This window comes from Peromyscus eremicus, chromosome 9, assembly GCF_949786415.1.
Source record: "Peromyscus eremicus chromosome 9, PerEre_H2_v1, whole genome shotgun sequence".
NCBI lineage: Eukaryota > Metazoa > Chordata > Mammalia > Rodentia > Cricetidae > Peromyscus > Peromyscus eremicus.
The window spans coordinates 61,225,919-61,242,142 of NC_081425.1; the positions used below are offsets into that span (position 1 = coordinate 61,225,919).

Below are 16,224 nucleotides of genomic sequence, written 5' to 3' on the forward strand. Positions count from 1 at the left end.
GGAGAACGTAAGGATCTCAAGTGCACCTGCTTTTTAAGAGCAGTGTTTATTACTGAGGATCCAAAGCCTTCTCTGAGCTCTCTGAAAATGCCCCACTCAGAGTCCACGAGGCCCACGCAGAGGCATGAGGCCCCGAGAAATGGTGCAGCGGTAAACTTGAAACCGTCCTTTCCTGGGGCAGCAAACAAAGGCCGGGTTTGGGAGAGAAGTACGGAGTCTGGAGGCAGGCATGCTATTTGTCTTCTTTATCTAATTCTTCTCATTTAGAAGCAGTGAAATATATATATAATACCTAAGAAAACGGAACTTTTCCTAAGTAAGTAAAGCCAACTAGATCAAATATGCTTTGGGGGATCAGTGGCCCCCAACTTCGTTATGGCTGGTAGGCTCAAGCCTTGATGGCGAAGGAGCCACCCAGAGCAGGCTCAGCTACTGAAAACCCGTAGTGCAGCCTCAGCTGAGGCAAACAAACAAAACCCCACCCCACCCCTATCAGAGCAGGACCCCAGCTGCGCACAGCAGGGAAGCAGGAGGTAGCCTGCAGAGTGCTGCAGTATGCAGAGTGCTGCAGTATCCAGGGGCAGTCGGAAAGTCCTGATGACCAGCCCTACCTCTGCAACGGCAGAGAGAGGGGGCAGCCTGCAGAGTGCTGCAGTATCCAGGGGCAGTCGGAAAGTCCTTGTGACCGGCCCTACCTCTGCAACGGCAGAGAGAGAGACCCATGGACCTGACTGCAGGATTCTGGCAGGTTTTGGCAGGCTCAGGATTTTTCTCCAGCCTCCAGGTTTGACAGCTCTTCCTTGACTGGTCCTGTTTCTTCATCTTATCTACCCATCAGGACCTACCTTAGCAGCTAGCTGTATAAATTTGGGCAGTTTGAAGCTGGAAAACCAGAGCAGTTGCAGGGGCCAAGTGAGTCGGCTTCAGTGCCCAGCTGCCAGCCAGATCCCTCAGCAGACAGGAAAGACTTCTCCAGAGTCTCCCCACACCTGAAGCTTCTGCCCCAGGCAGGGAGCTAGAGAGACTGCTTCCAGGACAGGACCAGTGGCTGCAGGCAGAGGGGACTGGTCCCTGCAGTTACTTCTAGGGTCAAGACTGGCAGGAGGCAGGAGACCAGCTGCTCCTGCTACTCCTGAATGTGATCTGCAGACTTGCTCTGAAAGGGACAGCTCTCTGGTGGCACCCAGAAGCCCCCACCACACCCCAAGAAGGCTTTGAGCTTTAACACTTCTTAGAGCTTATCTTATCTAGCACACCACTGCTACAGAGAGTTCAAACCGGTTTCATTTAAACCCCACCTGGCAATCTGTTTTGTCTTGTCCCATAGAAAGCTTGTCAGTCAATACTGAACTGATATGGTAAAGCATCTCCCATTTGTACTCTGGCTGTCTACCCATTGCACTCTTGGAAGAGGGGAGGACAAGAGCCGGGTGGGAGAAAGAAGATGGTCTCCACCATGTGCTTCACTTGTATACAACAAAGCTCAGCAACCCTACCAGTTAAACCCAGAAGTCAAGGCCAAATGCCAGCATCTGACATCCTGATTTTCAGTGCAGGCTTGTAGCATACAACTGAGTAGTCATTGTGGGTCTTGTCTTATAAATCCAACTCTTAAGTGACAACAGATGTTGTGACCTCTCTGCAGACCTCCCCCATTCATGTAATATGTCTTATGAATCAATAGTAGTATCTGGTGGGAAAACATGAAGAGAAATATAAAATAATATACAAGCAGAGTTACTGTTGGTGCTAACTGGAATCTAAATGTTGCAGCTGTAGCCCAAACCATGGACTTGTTTTTATCTTATGAGAATGGGAATTTGAGTGCAAAAAAAAAAATCTTTTTTTTTTTTTTTTTTTAGCTCAAAAGTGTTTCAGATAAAGCACAGAATTTGTATGAGGAGGGTGTAGCATGGTCAGGGGAAGAGTAGAAAATCAGAGCAGTCACGAGAACCATGAACAGAATGAAATTTTGACTTGTGCTGAACAGCATGGAAATTAATATTCCTGTGAGGACAGCCTTTAGAGCCCAAGGAAGCACAGATGTCACACACAACACAAACTATCACCACGAGCAAGCAGTTTCTCCAAGGAAACGGGCTGTCCGCTCGGGCTGTGTACTACCAGTATGCAACCCACTACTAGAGCCAATTCATTTCCCTTCTGCCTGGAGTCTGTTTCTCGGGCTCCTGAAAAGCTTGATCTTTGCTGCAGGACCAGGCTTGAATCCTGGCTCTTCTGTTCACTACTCCCAACAGGAGCCTGCTTCATCATCTATAAAATGGAGATGATAATGGTTCATGCCTCAGAGGATTCCTAAGGAGACTGAATTAACTACCACATGAGAGCCCTTTAAAACAGTTCTAGCCAGGCATGTGGTAGTGCATGCCTACAGTACCAGTTATTCCAAAGGCTGCAGGAGGAGAGTGGCTTTGGTTTAAGAGCCAGAGCAACATAGCCAGACCCTACTGCAAGGAAAAAGCCACACACAAACCGTTGTAGATGTAGCAGAGATAGAGAAGGGCCAAGAGGGAGCAAGGAGGACACTGAGGCAAGATTAGCATATGCTCTTCATTAAAAGTAGGCAATGTGGAGCTGTTCACTGATGCACCAGAATGCCATCAAGCATTGAGCAGAGGGAGCCCAGACCAGCACCTCAACTACCCAACCAACCCAGACGGGCTGATCAAATGAACGCAAACTCACAGGAGCACTGTTTGACTTGGCGTCTTTCACTCCTCTACCCCTGGAGCTTACAAGCAGGCCTGGCGCACACTACTACTCACATGCTTGATGAACACGGGAAGAATTAAAGGTATGGATCTGGTCTTAGAGTCAACAGTAGGCAAGAGGACACTTTAGAACAGTTACTACCAAGACAATAAAACAGTACTCCCCAAATACTGGGAATCACTTCCTAGCACAATTCCATTAGATAGTCACTCTCAATATATTGATAGTTATATCAATATATTGATAGTTATATAGTTATATCAATATATTGAGAGTGTCCAATAAGCACATCTGCCTATAAATATTTGTGAGGATATTCCATGAAAATTCATAATGGTCACTTCCACCTACAATTAAAATTTCCATAAATTAACATTTATCAATTATATAGGAAAAGAAAAATTTCGATAGTATAAAAAGATGATTTAGGCCTCCTGGGACAGGGCCCCAGGCAGTCAGTAGATATCCAAGTGCCACTACAAAAAACAAGTATGTGATGGAGAGGTGGGAAGAGAAAAATGGAGCAGGTCCATAGGATACTCTACACCAGACTGGAGCTTACATAGATGCAAACTCAGCCACTGAACCTACTGCCCGGTCGTGGGAGCCCCCGGCTCTGGGCAATGATGGAGGCCTGAGATGAGGAAACGTTCACCTTCTGGATTAGATCTCCTCAAAGGACCACTGTGGTCTGATATACCAGAGGCCATGTTAGTGTAGGTGGTCCATGCTGCTACCCAGACCTCGGTGAACACTGACTGACATTGATGATGTCCTCAGGCTTTGCTGCCTCAGGGAGCCATGCTCGTGTGAGTGGCATGTATAACCACCTGAGTCCATGTTGAGGCTTGTGGTCCGTGCAGCCACTGAGGGCCATGAGTGGGTCAATGGTCCTGATGTGGCCAAGGACCATGTTGATGTCTGTGGCCATTGTTACCACACAAACCCTTGCAGATGCCTGTGGTTGGGCTGCTGCCTAAATCCATGTTAATGTCCCTGGATTCAGGAGAGCTGGCCCTGACCTTCACCAGCGAACTGGTCCCACAGCTTGGTGGCCCACAGCACTACAGTGCAGGCAGTGGCATGAACATGGGAGAGCTAGCCCTGTACTGTTCTAGCCATCACAAGGCTCTCATCAGCTGACGGATTCTGGCGTGGATGCAGGTAAGAAAGGCTCATCCTCCCTTAGGGGTGGCTGGCCACTAGGAATTTGACTATGTTCCAGTGAATACACGAACCACAAAAAATGGACTTTTTTTTTTTTTTTTTTTTTTTTTTTGGTGGTGGTAGTGGGGTCTGGTGATATTTTATTTGTGATCTAACAAATAAAGCTTGCCTGAAGATCAGAGTGTGCAGCTAGGGGCTGGAGAGATGGCTTAGAGGTTAAGAGCACTGACTGTCCTTCCAGAGATCCTGAGTTCAATTCCCAGCAACCACATGATGGCTCACAATCATCTGTAATGAGATCTGGTGCCACCTTCTGGCCTGCAGGTCTACATGCAGACAGAACACTGTATTCATAATAAATAAATCTTTAAAAAAAACAAAAACAAAAACAAAAACAAAAAAAACCAAAACAAACAAACAAAAAAAACCAAAGAGTGTGCAGCTAAGCCACTAGTTAGCCATAGAGGCCAGGCAGCGGTGGCACACACCTTTAATCCCAGCACTCGGGACGCAGAGGCAGACGGATCTCTGTGGGTTCAAGGCCACCCTGGGCTACACAAGATTGATCCAGACTAAAAGAGAAACAAAGCCAGACAGCGGTGGAACACACCTTTGATCCCAGCACTTGGGATCTCATGCCTTTAATCCCAGGACTAGGGAGGTAGAGACAGGAAGTGATACAGCTGGGCGGAGAGAGGAATGTAAGGCAGGAGGAGACAGGAGCTCTTATCCCCTTTCAGGTTGAGGAGTTGGCGAGGTAAGAGGTGGTGGCTGTGGTTTGCTCTTTGGTCTCTCTGATCTTTCAGCATTTACCCCTATAGCTGACTCCAGGTTTTTATTATTAAGACCAATTAGAATTCGTGCTGGGGAGGGGTCACAGGGGAAGGCGGTCAGACATGGGAAGACTGGGAGGTGAGTGGGCTCAAATAAAAATATTATAAAAACAGATGCTTTAACTAGGTTCTAATTTTTTTAATATATCAAATTTCTAACCTTAAGCTTTGGATTTCTCAGAAGAAAAAAAAGGAATAAATGTATGAATTCTTTAGCTAAAGCAACAACAGCAAAACCCAAACAAAAACAAACCCTCCACTATGACCTGTTAAGAGCTAAAGGCACATTTCCTGAGACTTCTGGCAAGTTAACTATTCTCTACTAGAGAATTACCGACATTCTGAAAGCTGACGCTGTATCATACAACCCATGAAGATGAAAACAAACCCTAAGTCCCAGGAAAGGTGGCAGTGTGAGTTGTCCTTTACCTTGAACCATCAGCATGGGCTTCTTGCCTCCACCGTGGGCTAACATCTCTCTGCGGTAGCGCTCCCCGGCAGCCCTGGGGAAGAGATCCTGTTATTCACACCTGCTCACACAGTCTGTGCGGCTCTATCCATATTGTCTTGAGCTCTGGGGACATTTTATACTTAAAAATAAGGTATTTAGTGGTTTTATATTTTATGCAAATTACAGTACTTTTAACACAAGCAACTACACAGTTTAATGAGACTAGGTAACTTTTTTGGCATGGTACTGGTGAATGAACCCAGGGCTTTGTGCATACTAGATGAGTGTTCTACCACTGAGCTATACACCCAGTCCTGATATTATTTTCATTCTACTGGTTCTGGAGTCTTTTTTTGTATAATAGGTAATTCTGTCTCTAACCGGACTTGAGTGTTTGTGTTTATGAAGCACATGTGCACATAGGTGTCATGTACAAGTGTGTGAGCATGTGGAGGTGAGAGGTCAACTTCAGGCGACTTCCTCAGTGGCTCTCCACCTTACTTTTTTTTTTTTTTTTTTTTTTTGGTTTTTCGAGACAGGGTTTCTCTGTGTAGCTTTGCGCCTTTCCTGGGACTCACTTGGTAGCCCAGGCTGGCCTTGAACTCACAGAGATCCGCCTGGCTCTGCCTCCCGAGTGCTGGGATTAAAGGCGTGTGCCACCACCGCCCGGCTCCACCTTACTTTTGAGACAGTCTCTCTCACTGACTCTATGGCTCACTGATTCAGCTAGACTGGCTGGCTAGTGAGCTCTGGGATGTGCCTGTTTGTACCTTCCTGGCACTGGGATTGCAGGCCTATGTCACTACATTTGGTTTTTCACCTGGGTGCTGGGAACCTGCACTTCTAGGCAGCATTACAACATGAATAAAACATGACCATGGTCAGTATCTTAACATGAACACTAAGGCAAAGCAGGAGAGTCACACAGAAGCAGGGCAAGGTGTGAAGAGGCTTCGGCCAACCTCTGGTCTGGCGTGGAGGAGGAGGTATTGTTCCTCCTTCTGGCCGTGGGATATAATACCCTTCCCTCAAATCAAAGCCCTCCTCTGTGACCTCCCTCTGGCATGCCTCTGCTTTGGAGTCCTGTACACCAAGGAGCCCCAGAGTCTGGCTCTTGCTTAGAAGGACTCTTTGGTGTAGACCTGTAAGCCTAACTCTGGAGGCTGAGGAGGGAGAATCAGGAGGTCCAGGGTAACCAACTGCCTTGAAAACAAAACAAAACACCCAAACCAAACACAACAAGAGAAAGCAAAGGACTCTTTGACAGAGTTTAGGAATTTCCTAGTCCAGAGAGTACATTTACAAGCTAACTTTTACGTGATCATGAAAGTATAGCAGCTACGTGTCTAGGCAAGAATTCACATATTACCAACAGGGAAATATTTGGAGATATGTTTTTGTTAGCATGTGGTTTTCTATTAAAGTATAGTTCCTTCAAACAAGATGAAATTTTGTCCATTTTATAGAAATCTTCAGTAAAGAGCTACCATCCCTGATTTACTGTAGTCAAGTTGGCTGCAGACCCTTTGGAAACAAAGTCTGGAAAGCAGGCCACATATCTGCAGTATGCAAGGGGCAGGAGACACAGTAAAATGTTGGTACCAGGCTGTAAAAAACAGCCAAACCCTATGACGCCAGATCCCAGTTGCAAAGATTCTGGAACTGAATGTGATTATTAACTTCTGAGATTATCTGAATCTGTGAAACTGTAGGGAATGCTCAGGGGTGTGGAGGGAGTGTGCAGGGGCAAGGAGGTGGGGTGGGAGACCCACAGAATCCTCTTGGTCCCTCGGCTGGCTGCCACCCATCTCATGAGCCCCAGTGTACTCTCATGGAAAAGCCAGCTCTGCCCAGCTGCTGGAAGGCTCCATGGAGCTCAGAGGCTGTGTGTGAACAGGCGGAGTGCAGAGCCGATAGCCATCTCCTGGAACTGCCTGCGAAGTGTTAGAGATATCTCACTTCGGGGGTGAGGAGATAAAGTGCTCTAAGCGACTATGACATCAGGCTGTAATTACTGGTTTGCTTCCAAAGGAAGCTCCTTCTAAGGAATTCTGAGGCGGCCAGAGCCACAGGTCCTCCAGATTTCTCCTGCTACCAGGTCCTGTGAGGACACCAGGAGGAACTCAAACAGACACAACATAAGATGCCCTGCTCTTCTTGACCTGTACAAGGCCCACACCCTCTAGACCTATGGCCAGGTCTGACTGTTCTGGGAAGGAGTGGACTTGATGTCCCTCCCACCTTTAAACAGTCACTACAAGGGGTACAATTGCTGCTAATCTACTGTACTCCTGAGAGTGGCCCAAAAAGTCATGTCTTAAAAATTGTATCAAAAGAGTCAGTGTTGGTCTAAACCACTGGTCATCCTAATGAAGGACATATGGGGCAAGGCTTCACGGGGCCCCTCAGAGGTCGGCCAGCAGTGATGTGAGGTGCTGTACTGAGGCACCTGTGCTGCTCAAGGGGCAATGAGTGGCCGCCAGGAAAGGACCTGAGTCAAGGTGAACAGGAAAGCAGGCCCCTCCTCGGGACTGCTCACTTTCTGTCTGGACAATTTCGCCAGAGAAAGAAGGCATTCAAAGCAGGAAGTAAGTCCATTTCCAGAAAAAAACTGGGTGTTAATGGCCTAGGCCAGTGCTGCTCCAGCCGAGGAGAAGGACAAGTTTTGTAGTGGACCAGAGGGAGGAATAAGGGTATCCCTAGACCTGGAACTCCAGTCACCCAGGCTTTGGCAAGAAAGCTTGGGAACGCACTAGGAAGCATGGGCTGTATGGAAGGTAGCCCAAGACTGCTCTGGGCAGATGCTGGGGGCCTCACACAGGGTCTTCTCTCCATCCAAGGATACTAGGCAAGTCCCACAGAAGGCCTCAGAGCTGCAGAGTGAGGGAAAGTTCATGGTCACATCAGGAGGCAGAAGGGCTCATTGGAGGGATAGGCCTAATAAGAGACTGGTCACAGTGTTGCCACCCACTGCCAGGACCACAAAGTTCTAAGCAGCTGACAGTGGATACAGTGTGTGTGTGTTGCATCTTAGGGATTAAGGAGAGGATGTTTCATAAATTGCCCCCACCCTTGTTACCTGTTAAAAGGATCCTGTAGGAAGCACTCCTTCCAGACCATGGATGCTACAGCCCTGGACATCAGGTACGAGTAATATTTGGCACCATATCCCACGAGGTGGCTGAACCTCAGCTGCCAGGCCTGCCAAACAGAAACCCAACACAGGAGCTGAGAACAGCATCTGAGAGGATGCAATGCAGCATATACACAAAGCTTAAATGTCCCACCTCAAAGAGTTATGTCACTCACAATATCAATATTGTCATATCTGTAGACTATTATGGGTTCACTTGTGTATGAATAGACTGAAATTATAAGCCCAAACCTCAGAATGTGGCTGTATCTGAAATTTTTAAAGATTTATTTAATTTTATGTGTGAGTGTTTTGCCTGCATGTATATGCACCACATTCATGCCTGGTACCCACGGAGGTTAGAATAGGGCGTTAGATCCCCTGGAACTGGAGTTACAAATGGTTGTGAGCCACCATGTAAGTGTTGGGAATCAAATCTGGATTCTCTGCAAGAACATGTTCTCTTAACCACTGAGCAATTTTCTCCAGCCCAAAATGTGGCTGAATTTGGAGACTGGTCCCTTAAAGAGGTAAAGAAGTGAAAATGAAGCTGGTGTCCTCAGAAAAGGACATCTGGACAAAGACCCTAGAGACATGTACACAGATAACAGATCACAAGGACAGAAAAGGTTCCATTTGCAGTACAAGGGCATGGCCTCAGAAAATGATAAGCTGACATCCTGGCTTTCAGCCTCAAGGAGTCTGCCACTGCTAATACACTTCTGTTGTTTAGACAACCCAGTCTGGAAGTCTTTGTTCTGACAGCCTCAGTGATGAATGCATACTTGAAAACAACTTCGCCTCAGGTGAAAACAACCGTTAGCGTACAAAAGTATGTTTTACAGTTTGGTTACATTCTTTTGGTTAATTTCTTTTCACTGAGTTTAATTACTTATTACACTTTATTTCATATGATGACCTAGAAAGAAGACAATGTCATGAGTTGACTTATTCTTGATTATCTGACTGTAGCCACTATTTGCTGTGTGACCTCACTTCTGGGGGGGGGGGGTTCCAAAAGCTAAATGTTCCCATATTTTTATTATGTTACTTTATGGTATTCCATATCATTTTATGACAAAACTAAAAGGCACAGACAGAGTAGGAGGGGAAAGAGGAGAGAATTAAGGGCTCTAGGCTACATAAAGAGGACTGAAGAGTGGGACATGGTTTTCTTTCAGAAAAGACAGGGTTACAAATCCAAGGTAGTCTGACACTGCAGCCTCTAGGAATGCAGAAGAAAGCTTTGGGTCCTGCCTTCTCAGGAGCAGCTTCTCTGGTAGTCCTGAGTAGGACGAAGCGGCCAGATAGTTATTCTGCATGCAGTTTGTCACCATGGGATGTATATAGCAGAAGGACGGAGGGGACAGCTCAGTGAGAGCAGCAGGAGGGTCAACAGAGGAGCAGCGGCCAGCCCAGTCATGGGCATCTGAAAGAGGGATTTCTGTGGGGGCATGTGCTCGAGGGCAGACAAGCAGCTATTTTAAGACAGACTTCATGGATCCTCATGGGAAAGACTAACACATGGAGACTTCTTTTCTACCAATACCATGGAATGCATACCTACTGTGAGGGTAGTGCAGGGGCAGGCACCTAAGCTCCCTAGACAGCATTTCTGACCAACAGAAGTGGGTGTGAGTATTGTCCCACAAGGACACCCTTGGGGCTTCAGTTTTCTGACACTTTTTTTTTTAAAGCCAGGGTTTCTCTATGTAGCCCTGGCTGTCCTGGAACTCACTCTGTAGACCTGGCTGGCCTCACAGAGATCTGCCTGCCTCCACCTCCTGACTGCTGGGATTAAAGGCATGTGCCACCAGCCCCCACCTGGCTTTCTGACACAATTTTATACTTTCTTCAAGCATACTTTATGTGACCTAAAATACTTTTTAAAATGAAGCCTTTTTTTTCTTGTAAAATAATTCTTTAACAAGTCTTATATCCCCTGAAAAATAAAGTATAAGTAATCTGTAATTCTTGCAACTTTGTAGTTTGCTATGAACTAGACAAGTAAATTCTAGTTGATACATAAAGAAACCAAAATGTCTGAAAGATGGTCCCTTTATCACAGAGGTATGGCAAGTCTCAGGACATTCTGAACCCCAATGCCTCGCTCACAATTTTAAAGCCAAGGCCATGTGCTAGTTACACAATTGCACACATCTTTTGAGGTAATTACTCTGCCTGGAATGGACAAGGTGCTATCACAGGGAGGTATGCAGAAGTATCCCAACCAGCCTGGGACATAATCCTCAATGTCTACTCACCACTTTCTACAAAAAGATAGGATCAGAGATAAGGTAGGTACTGTGTGGGCCATGCCCTGAAGGAGAGGGCCTTGCCTAGTGCCTCCCTGGCAGAATGTCCTGTGGAGTCATCCTTGAGGGCAACATCTAGCAACAAGGCACATAGCCAGTTGGAACAGAAGCTCTGATGCCTCCTGACCACACTCAGACTACACAAGTGCACTTGCCGCCATCCTGGGTCGCTGTCACAGTGAGCAGGCCTGTTCTTCCTTGCACAGGCCACTTCCTCCCCCAGGCACAGATGTAGTCCTTACAACAGCATGTAACAAGTGCTAGAGAGGCCCACAGAAATCCACAAAGATGCCCCCACAATAGACTGCTGGCAATGGTCGAGAGACAGCCCGAACTGACCTACTCTGGTGATAGGATGGCCAAACACCCTAATTGTCGTGCTAGAAACCCCACCCAATGACTGAGGGAACCGGATGCAGAGATCCATGGCTAGGCCCCGGGTGGAGCTCTGGGAGTCCAATTAGCGAGAAAGAGGAGGGTTTATATGAGCAAGAATTGTTAAGACCAAGGTTGGATAAAGCACAGGGACAAATAGCCAAACGAATGGAAACACATGAACTATGAACCAATGGCTGAGGGGCCCCAAAATGGATCAGGCCCTCTGGATAAGTGAGACAGTTGAATGGCTTGATCTGTTTGGGAGGCATCCAGGCAGTGGGACCGGGTCCTGTACTCATTGCATGAGTTGGCTGTTTGGAACCTGGGGCCTATGCAGTGTCGCTTGGCTCGGCCTGGGACGAGGGGACTGGACCTGCCTGGACTGAGTCTACCAGGTTGATCTCAATCCTAGGGGGAGTCTTTGCCCTGGAGGAGATGGGAATGGGGGGTCGGCTGGGAGGAAGGGGAGGGGGCGGGAGGGGGGAGAACAAGGGAGTCCGTGGCTGATATGTAGAGTTAAATTATATTGTAAAATAAAATAAAATTAAATTAAAAAAAAAAAAGAACCACCACTCTGAAGTGAGGCTGCCGGAGTCTGATAGGAGGCCATGCTACTGCTGGCAAACACAGCCCCTCAGCCTCCTGCCACTTAAGCCCCTTGTAGCAGGGAGGCAAATGGGGGAAGCCTGACTATGGGCCTTGTTCAGACAAAGTGGGGTGAGTGTGTGCGTGTGTGTTTGTGTGTGTGTGTCTGTCTGTCTGTCTAAAGTCCAGAAGTCAACATCTGGTGTCTTCTGCAGTTGCAATTTTTGAGACAGAGTCTCTTACTGGCCTAGAGCTTGCCAAGTAGACTACTGGATCCTCCTGTCACTAATTCCCCATCACTGGGATAACAGACATGTACTGTCACGTGAGCTTTTTATGTGGGCGTGAATCCTCACACTCATGCAGCAACTACTTTACTGACTACGCCATCTTCTCTACCCCTACAGTGGTTTTTAAAAGCAAGCCAAGGAGCCTAGGACCATCTGTGGTCAAATTTCAGTACAGCTGACTTTGACGAGCTATACTCTACCAAAAGGGTGGTCCTCTGGAATTCATTTAAACTGCACACAGAGTTCTGCACCGTCCACCTTAGTTGGGGAGGGGACACTTCATGCTTTTATGGTATGCTGGAATCTTATCTACACCTAGGAGTGTCTCAGAGAGCAATTCGGCTGTGGTGAGACCTTTGGCAGACCATGGCTTGCTGCTTCAGTGGTGACCCTTCACCAGGACATAGCTCTACATTCACAGAACCAGCGGCACAGGGGCCACGGGGCTTTGTCTTCTGTCTTCCTGGTGACCTGCAGAACTAGTGTCACAGTCCCACATGGCAGGTGCACAGTGTAGGTGCCTGCTGAGTACTGTTTTGTTCTAGCTCGAGAGCAAGACACACTTCAATAGCAACCTGACTGAACTAAGAAATGTCAGGTACCTTAGTTTCAACTCCGGTGAGCCCCATATAAACCTCACAATAAAAACAAGACCTTTCAGAAAAGGAGGGACACACACACACACACACACACACACACACACACACACACACACACACACAGACGTCAGGACCGTGGGGGCAGCCGCCTGCACTGTGGAGTCAGCCTTACTGCTGTCTCGATCTCTAATTACAGCCTTGAGTTTAGTTCTAAGCCCTTTTTACCTCAAGACATACTAAAGAAATTATGCCTACCTGACACCTTTCATCAGAGGTTTGTAAGCTCATGGATAAGACCTGCAATTCTACTGTTTGAACACAATTACTAGATTCCTGCTAATTCAACCTAATATTAAGTTCTTGTTTCCATTTCAGTCTTTCATCTGAAAAAGTGAAAGACATTATTCTTTCTGGAATGGGGCTGCAGTGCTCTGAAGTGAGGCCTTTAAATTTCCCCTTTAAATCTTCCTCCTAAGAGGTATTCATCACTGTTTCCAAAACACACAGCACTAACAGTATTGCAGAGCCGGTGACACGGACTTGTGACTGTCACACTGACCCAAGATGACTCTAACTCTCAAGGGTCAGATGACCCAGGATTCCACCTGCTGGTGAGGCAATGCAAGAAAGCATGGACACTGCGACCTGCAGTAGAACTTACAGAGTGGAGTCAAGGGGACCTGTATTTACCCTTCTCTGACTGCACAGCCTTCTAGGAACAAAAGCCATCATGCTTATTTACTATCATCCCCTTTGAACTTGGAAGAGGGACTTGTGCAGTCAGCACCCGTTAACCAAGTGATAAATATTGAATAATGGAATTCATCATCTCTCTTCATTTACTATCAAATATGGCACACATCATTTCATTTCCAGTGATAGATGTGACTGTGTAACCTAAAATACAGCATAAGACAACCTATCCCTGGAGCATACCAGGCTGCATGAGAGCTTCTGGGGTGTGCCACTCAACCTGGAGCACTTGCTGTGTCCAGGTCTGGAGTCACACAATCCTGCAGGAGCACAGCAGGAATTTGATGGGGACTAGCTAGACACTATCGGCTTCTTGAACTTCAGTGGTAGTCAATGTTATGCAAGAGTGGACTCTGACCCGGATGAGCAACCTTGGAATTATTAAATTCCTATTACAGACAAGAGGATGCTATGGTGCAAAAAACAAATTGGACCCACATAACTTGTTAGCTGTAAGGTTTTGCTGTTGTTGGTTTTTGTTTGCTTGCTTGTCTTTGTTTTACTGAGACAGGCTCTTATAAATAGCTGAGGGTAGCCTTGAACTCTAGACAAAAAAGATCTTGCCTCAAAAAAAAAAAAAATAAAATAAAATTGGAGCTGGAAAGATGGCTCAAGTGAGTAAAGGTGCCTGATACCAAGCCTGACAACCTGACTTTCAATCTCTGGGACCATCACGGTGGAAAAACTGACTTCTGCAAGTTATCCTCTGACCTCTATATGTGTGCTGTGGCATACAAGTGCCAACACACACACACACACACACACACACACACACACACACACACATACACACACACACACACACACACACACACACTCACTATCTTTCTTACTCTCTCTCTTTTAAAAGTAATAAAAAAAGATTTTCTGACGTTTTTCCAAAACTCATGACGCAATAGTTCCCAAACTGAAGAATTTCACATTGTAATATGCAGTGACTAAATACAGTTACGCTGGGCACAGATGGTTCCATCTGTCCATCAATCCCTCATGAACAGACTTTGTTCCTTGTTTCAGCTGACAGAATTTGGCAATGGTGCTGGATGTCACAGTGATGACTCTGTTACATGGAATGTCCTTCCTAAATCTTCCCTTGCCCATATGACAGCATCACACTGCCTCATAGAGCTGTTCTATACACAGACTATCTTTGGATAGCCAGCCCCCAAATATCCACACAGAGATTTCTTATTAATTATAAAAGTTTGGCCATTAGCTTGGGCTTGTCCCACTATCTCTTATAACTTAAACTGACCTGCTTTTATTAATCCTCATTCTGCCACATGGCTCGGTTACCTCTACTCTGTACCGTATGTCCGACCTCTTCACTGTCTCTCTGGTATCTTGCTGGCATAATCTGCACACCCAGATTCCTCTTTCTCTTCCTCCCCAGAAATCCCGCCTATTCTTTCCTGCCTAGCTATTGGCCATTTAGCTAGTTATTAAACCAATCACTGTGACACATCTTCACACAGTATAAAGGCATATTCTGTAACAGTTCTGTACTGGCACTTTCTGCAGTAAGTATCCACACAGCAGACAATAAGTGCCATAAAGAATCAGATGTAAAGACCTGCTTTTCATACATGATTTACCTGTGTCAGTCCAACTCCTGTGCCTAAATCTCCACAATCAGTAAAGTTACAAGGATATCTGGATATAAGCAACATAACTTACTGCATACCCCCCACACTCCACCTCTGAATTTCTTCTACAATGACAAATCAGAACAAAGAAAATGCCATTATCAACTTTATTGACTTCACGGCCAGGTTGAGGTTCACATGTGGTCCTGAAGGATGCAAGACAGTCCTATAGCGGCACTTGAATTAGGAGGCCTGAAGTCTCCAATCATGTCTTCGCTGTCCCACATTTAACCTTTTTTTTTTGTTTTGTTTTGTTTTGTTGTTTTTTTTTTTTCGAGACAGGGTTTCTCTGTGTAGCTTTGCGCCTCTCCTGGAACTCACTTGGTAGCCCAGGCTGGCCTTGAACTCACAGAGATCCGCCTGGCTCTGCCTCCCGAGTGCTGGGATTAAAGGCGTGTGCCACCACCGCCCGGCCACATTTAACCTCTTAACCTTCTTTACCTAATAGCTTTAAATGCTGCTTAGAGTTCCCCAGCTGGGGGACCCATAGCTTTCTAGACTTACTATCTAGTTATCCCAGTGAAAGAGCCTCCAGGTCATCTGAACTTAAACAACCATTATACACTACTGCTGAGGACCAAGCTAGCCACATGCAACCAGGAGCACAGTTCTCCGAGAACCACGTGCCCTGGTGATGGAACCGAGTTCACTGGATGATAAAAACACCCTCATCCCTGGAACGGTATAGCCTTTGCCTCCACCTGTCATCTTAAGAAGGCATTCCAGAAGTTTATTAACTGCGCATTCTCAAGTATCGCCCAGGGCGGCGACAGTCTGTCATCTGCAGATCCTGTTACTACCTGCATCCTGCATGGCAGGGCTGCCAGAAATGAAACACGCGACTGATCCACTGAAATTACCAGGGCCGCCTGCTTTCTATCATCGCGTCATCAATCTTCCCTGACTGTCTCCTCTGAAGAATGTCCAAAATTCCTGAAGTAATGGCCTGTACAACCCCTTTCCCACAAAAGTAGAAACTGTTATAATAACTGTGGCTGAAACATAAGAAGCGCCTGAAGTAATGCCCAAGAGCATGTTACTGGAATTTTTAAAGAGACGAGGGGACCAATCCTGTTAATTGGAATCAATACACACATACAGCAATGTGCATAACAGCAGCAGCAGGATTACAATGCTGTGTGCTCTGCTCCATGTGGGAGCTGTCTAAGAATACCGGGGTGTTTTCTGTTATGCTTAAATGCAGAAGCTCCAGATAAAATCTCCCAAAGGTCAGCAAGTGAGATGGGCACGACATGAGCTGTCAGCCTTCCATTTCCTTCAGAACTTATTCTACGTAACACTAAAAAGAACACCCCTTGGAAGTACAGTATCTCTGACTTC

At 46.4% G+C, this 16,224-nt stretch overlaps 1 protein-coding gene across 1 annotated transcript in view; it reads right to left on the bottom strand.

Moving 5' to 3' along the window:
- Nucleotides 1–16,224, bottom strand: part of Mipep (mitochondrial intermediate peptidase) — a 134,670-nt gene that overhangs the window by 26,049 nt on the left and 92,397 nt on the right. Inside the window, exons 17-18 of the mRNA XM_059273530.1 lie at nucleotides 8,264–8,385; nucleotides 5,163–5,236 (exon numbers count right to left, since the gene is read on the bottom strand). Coding sequence (XP_059129513.1) covers nucleotides 5,163–5,236; nucleotides 8,264–8,385 — 196 coding nt within the window. The remainder of the gene's footprint in view (nucleotides 1–5,162; nucleotides 5,237–8,263; nucleotides 8,386–16,224) is intronic.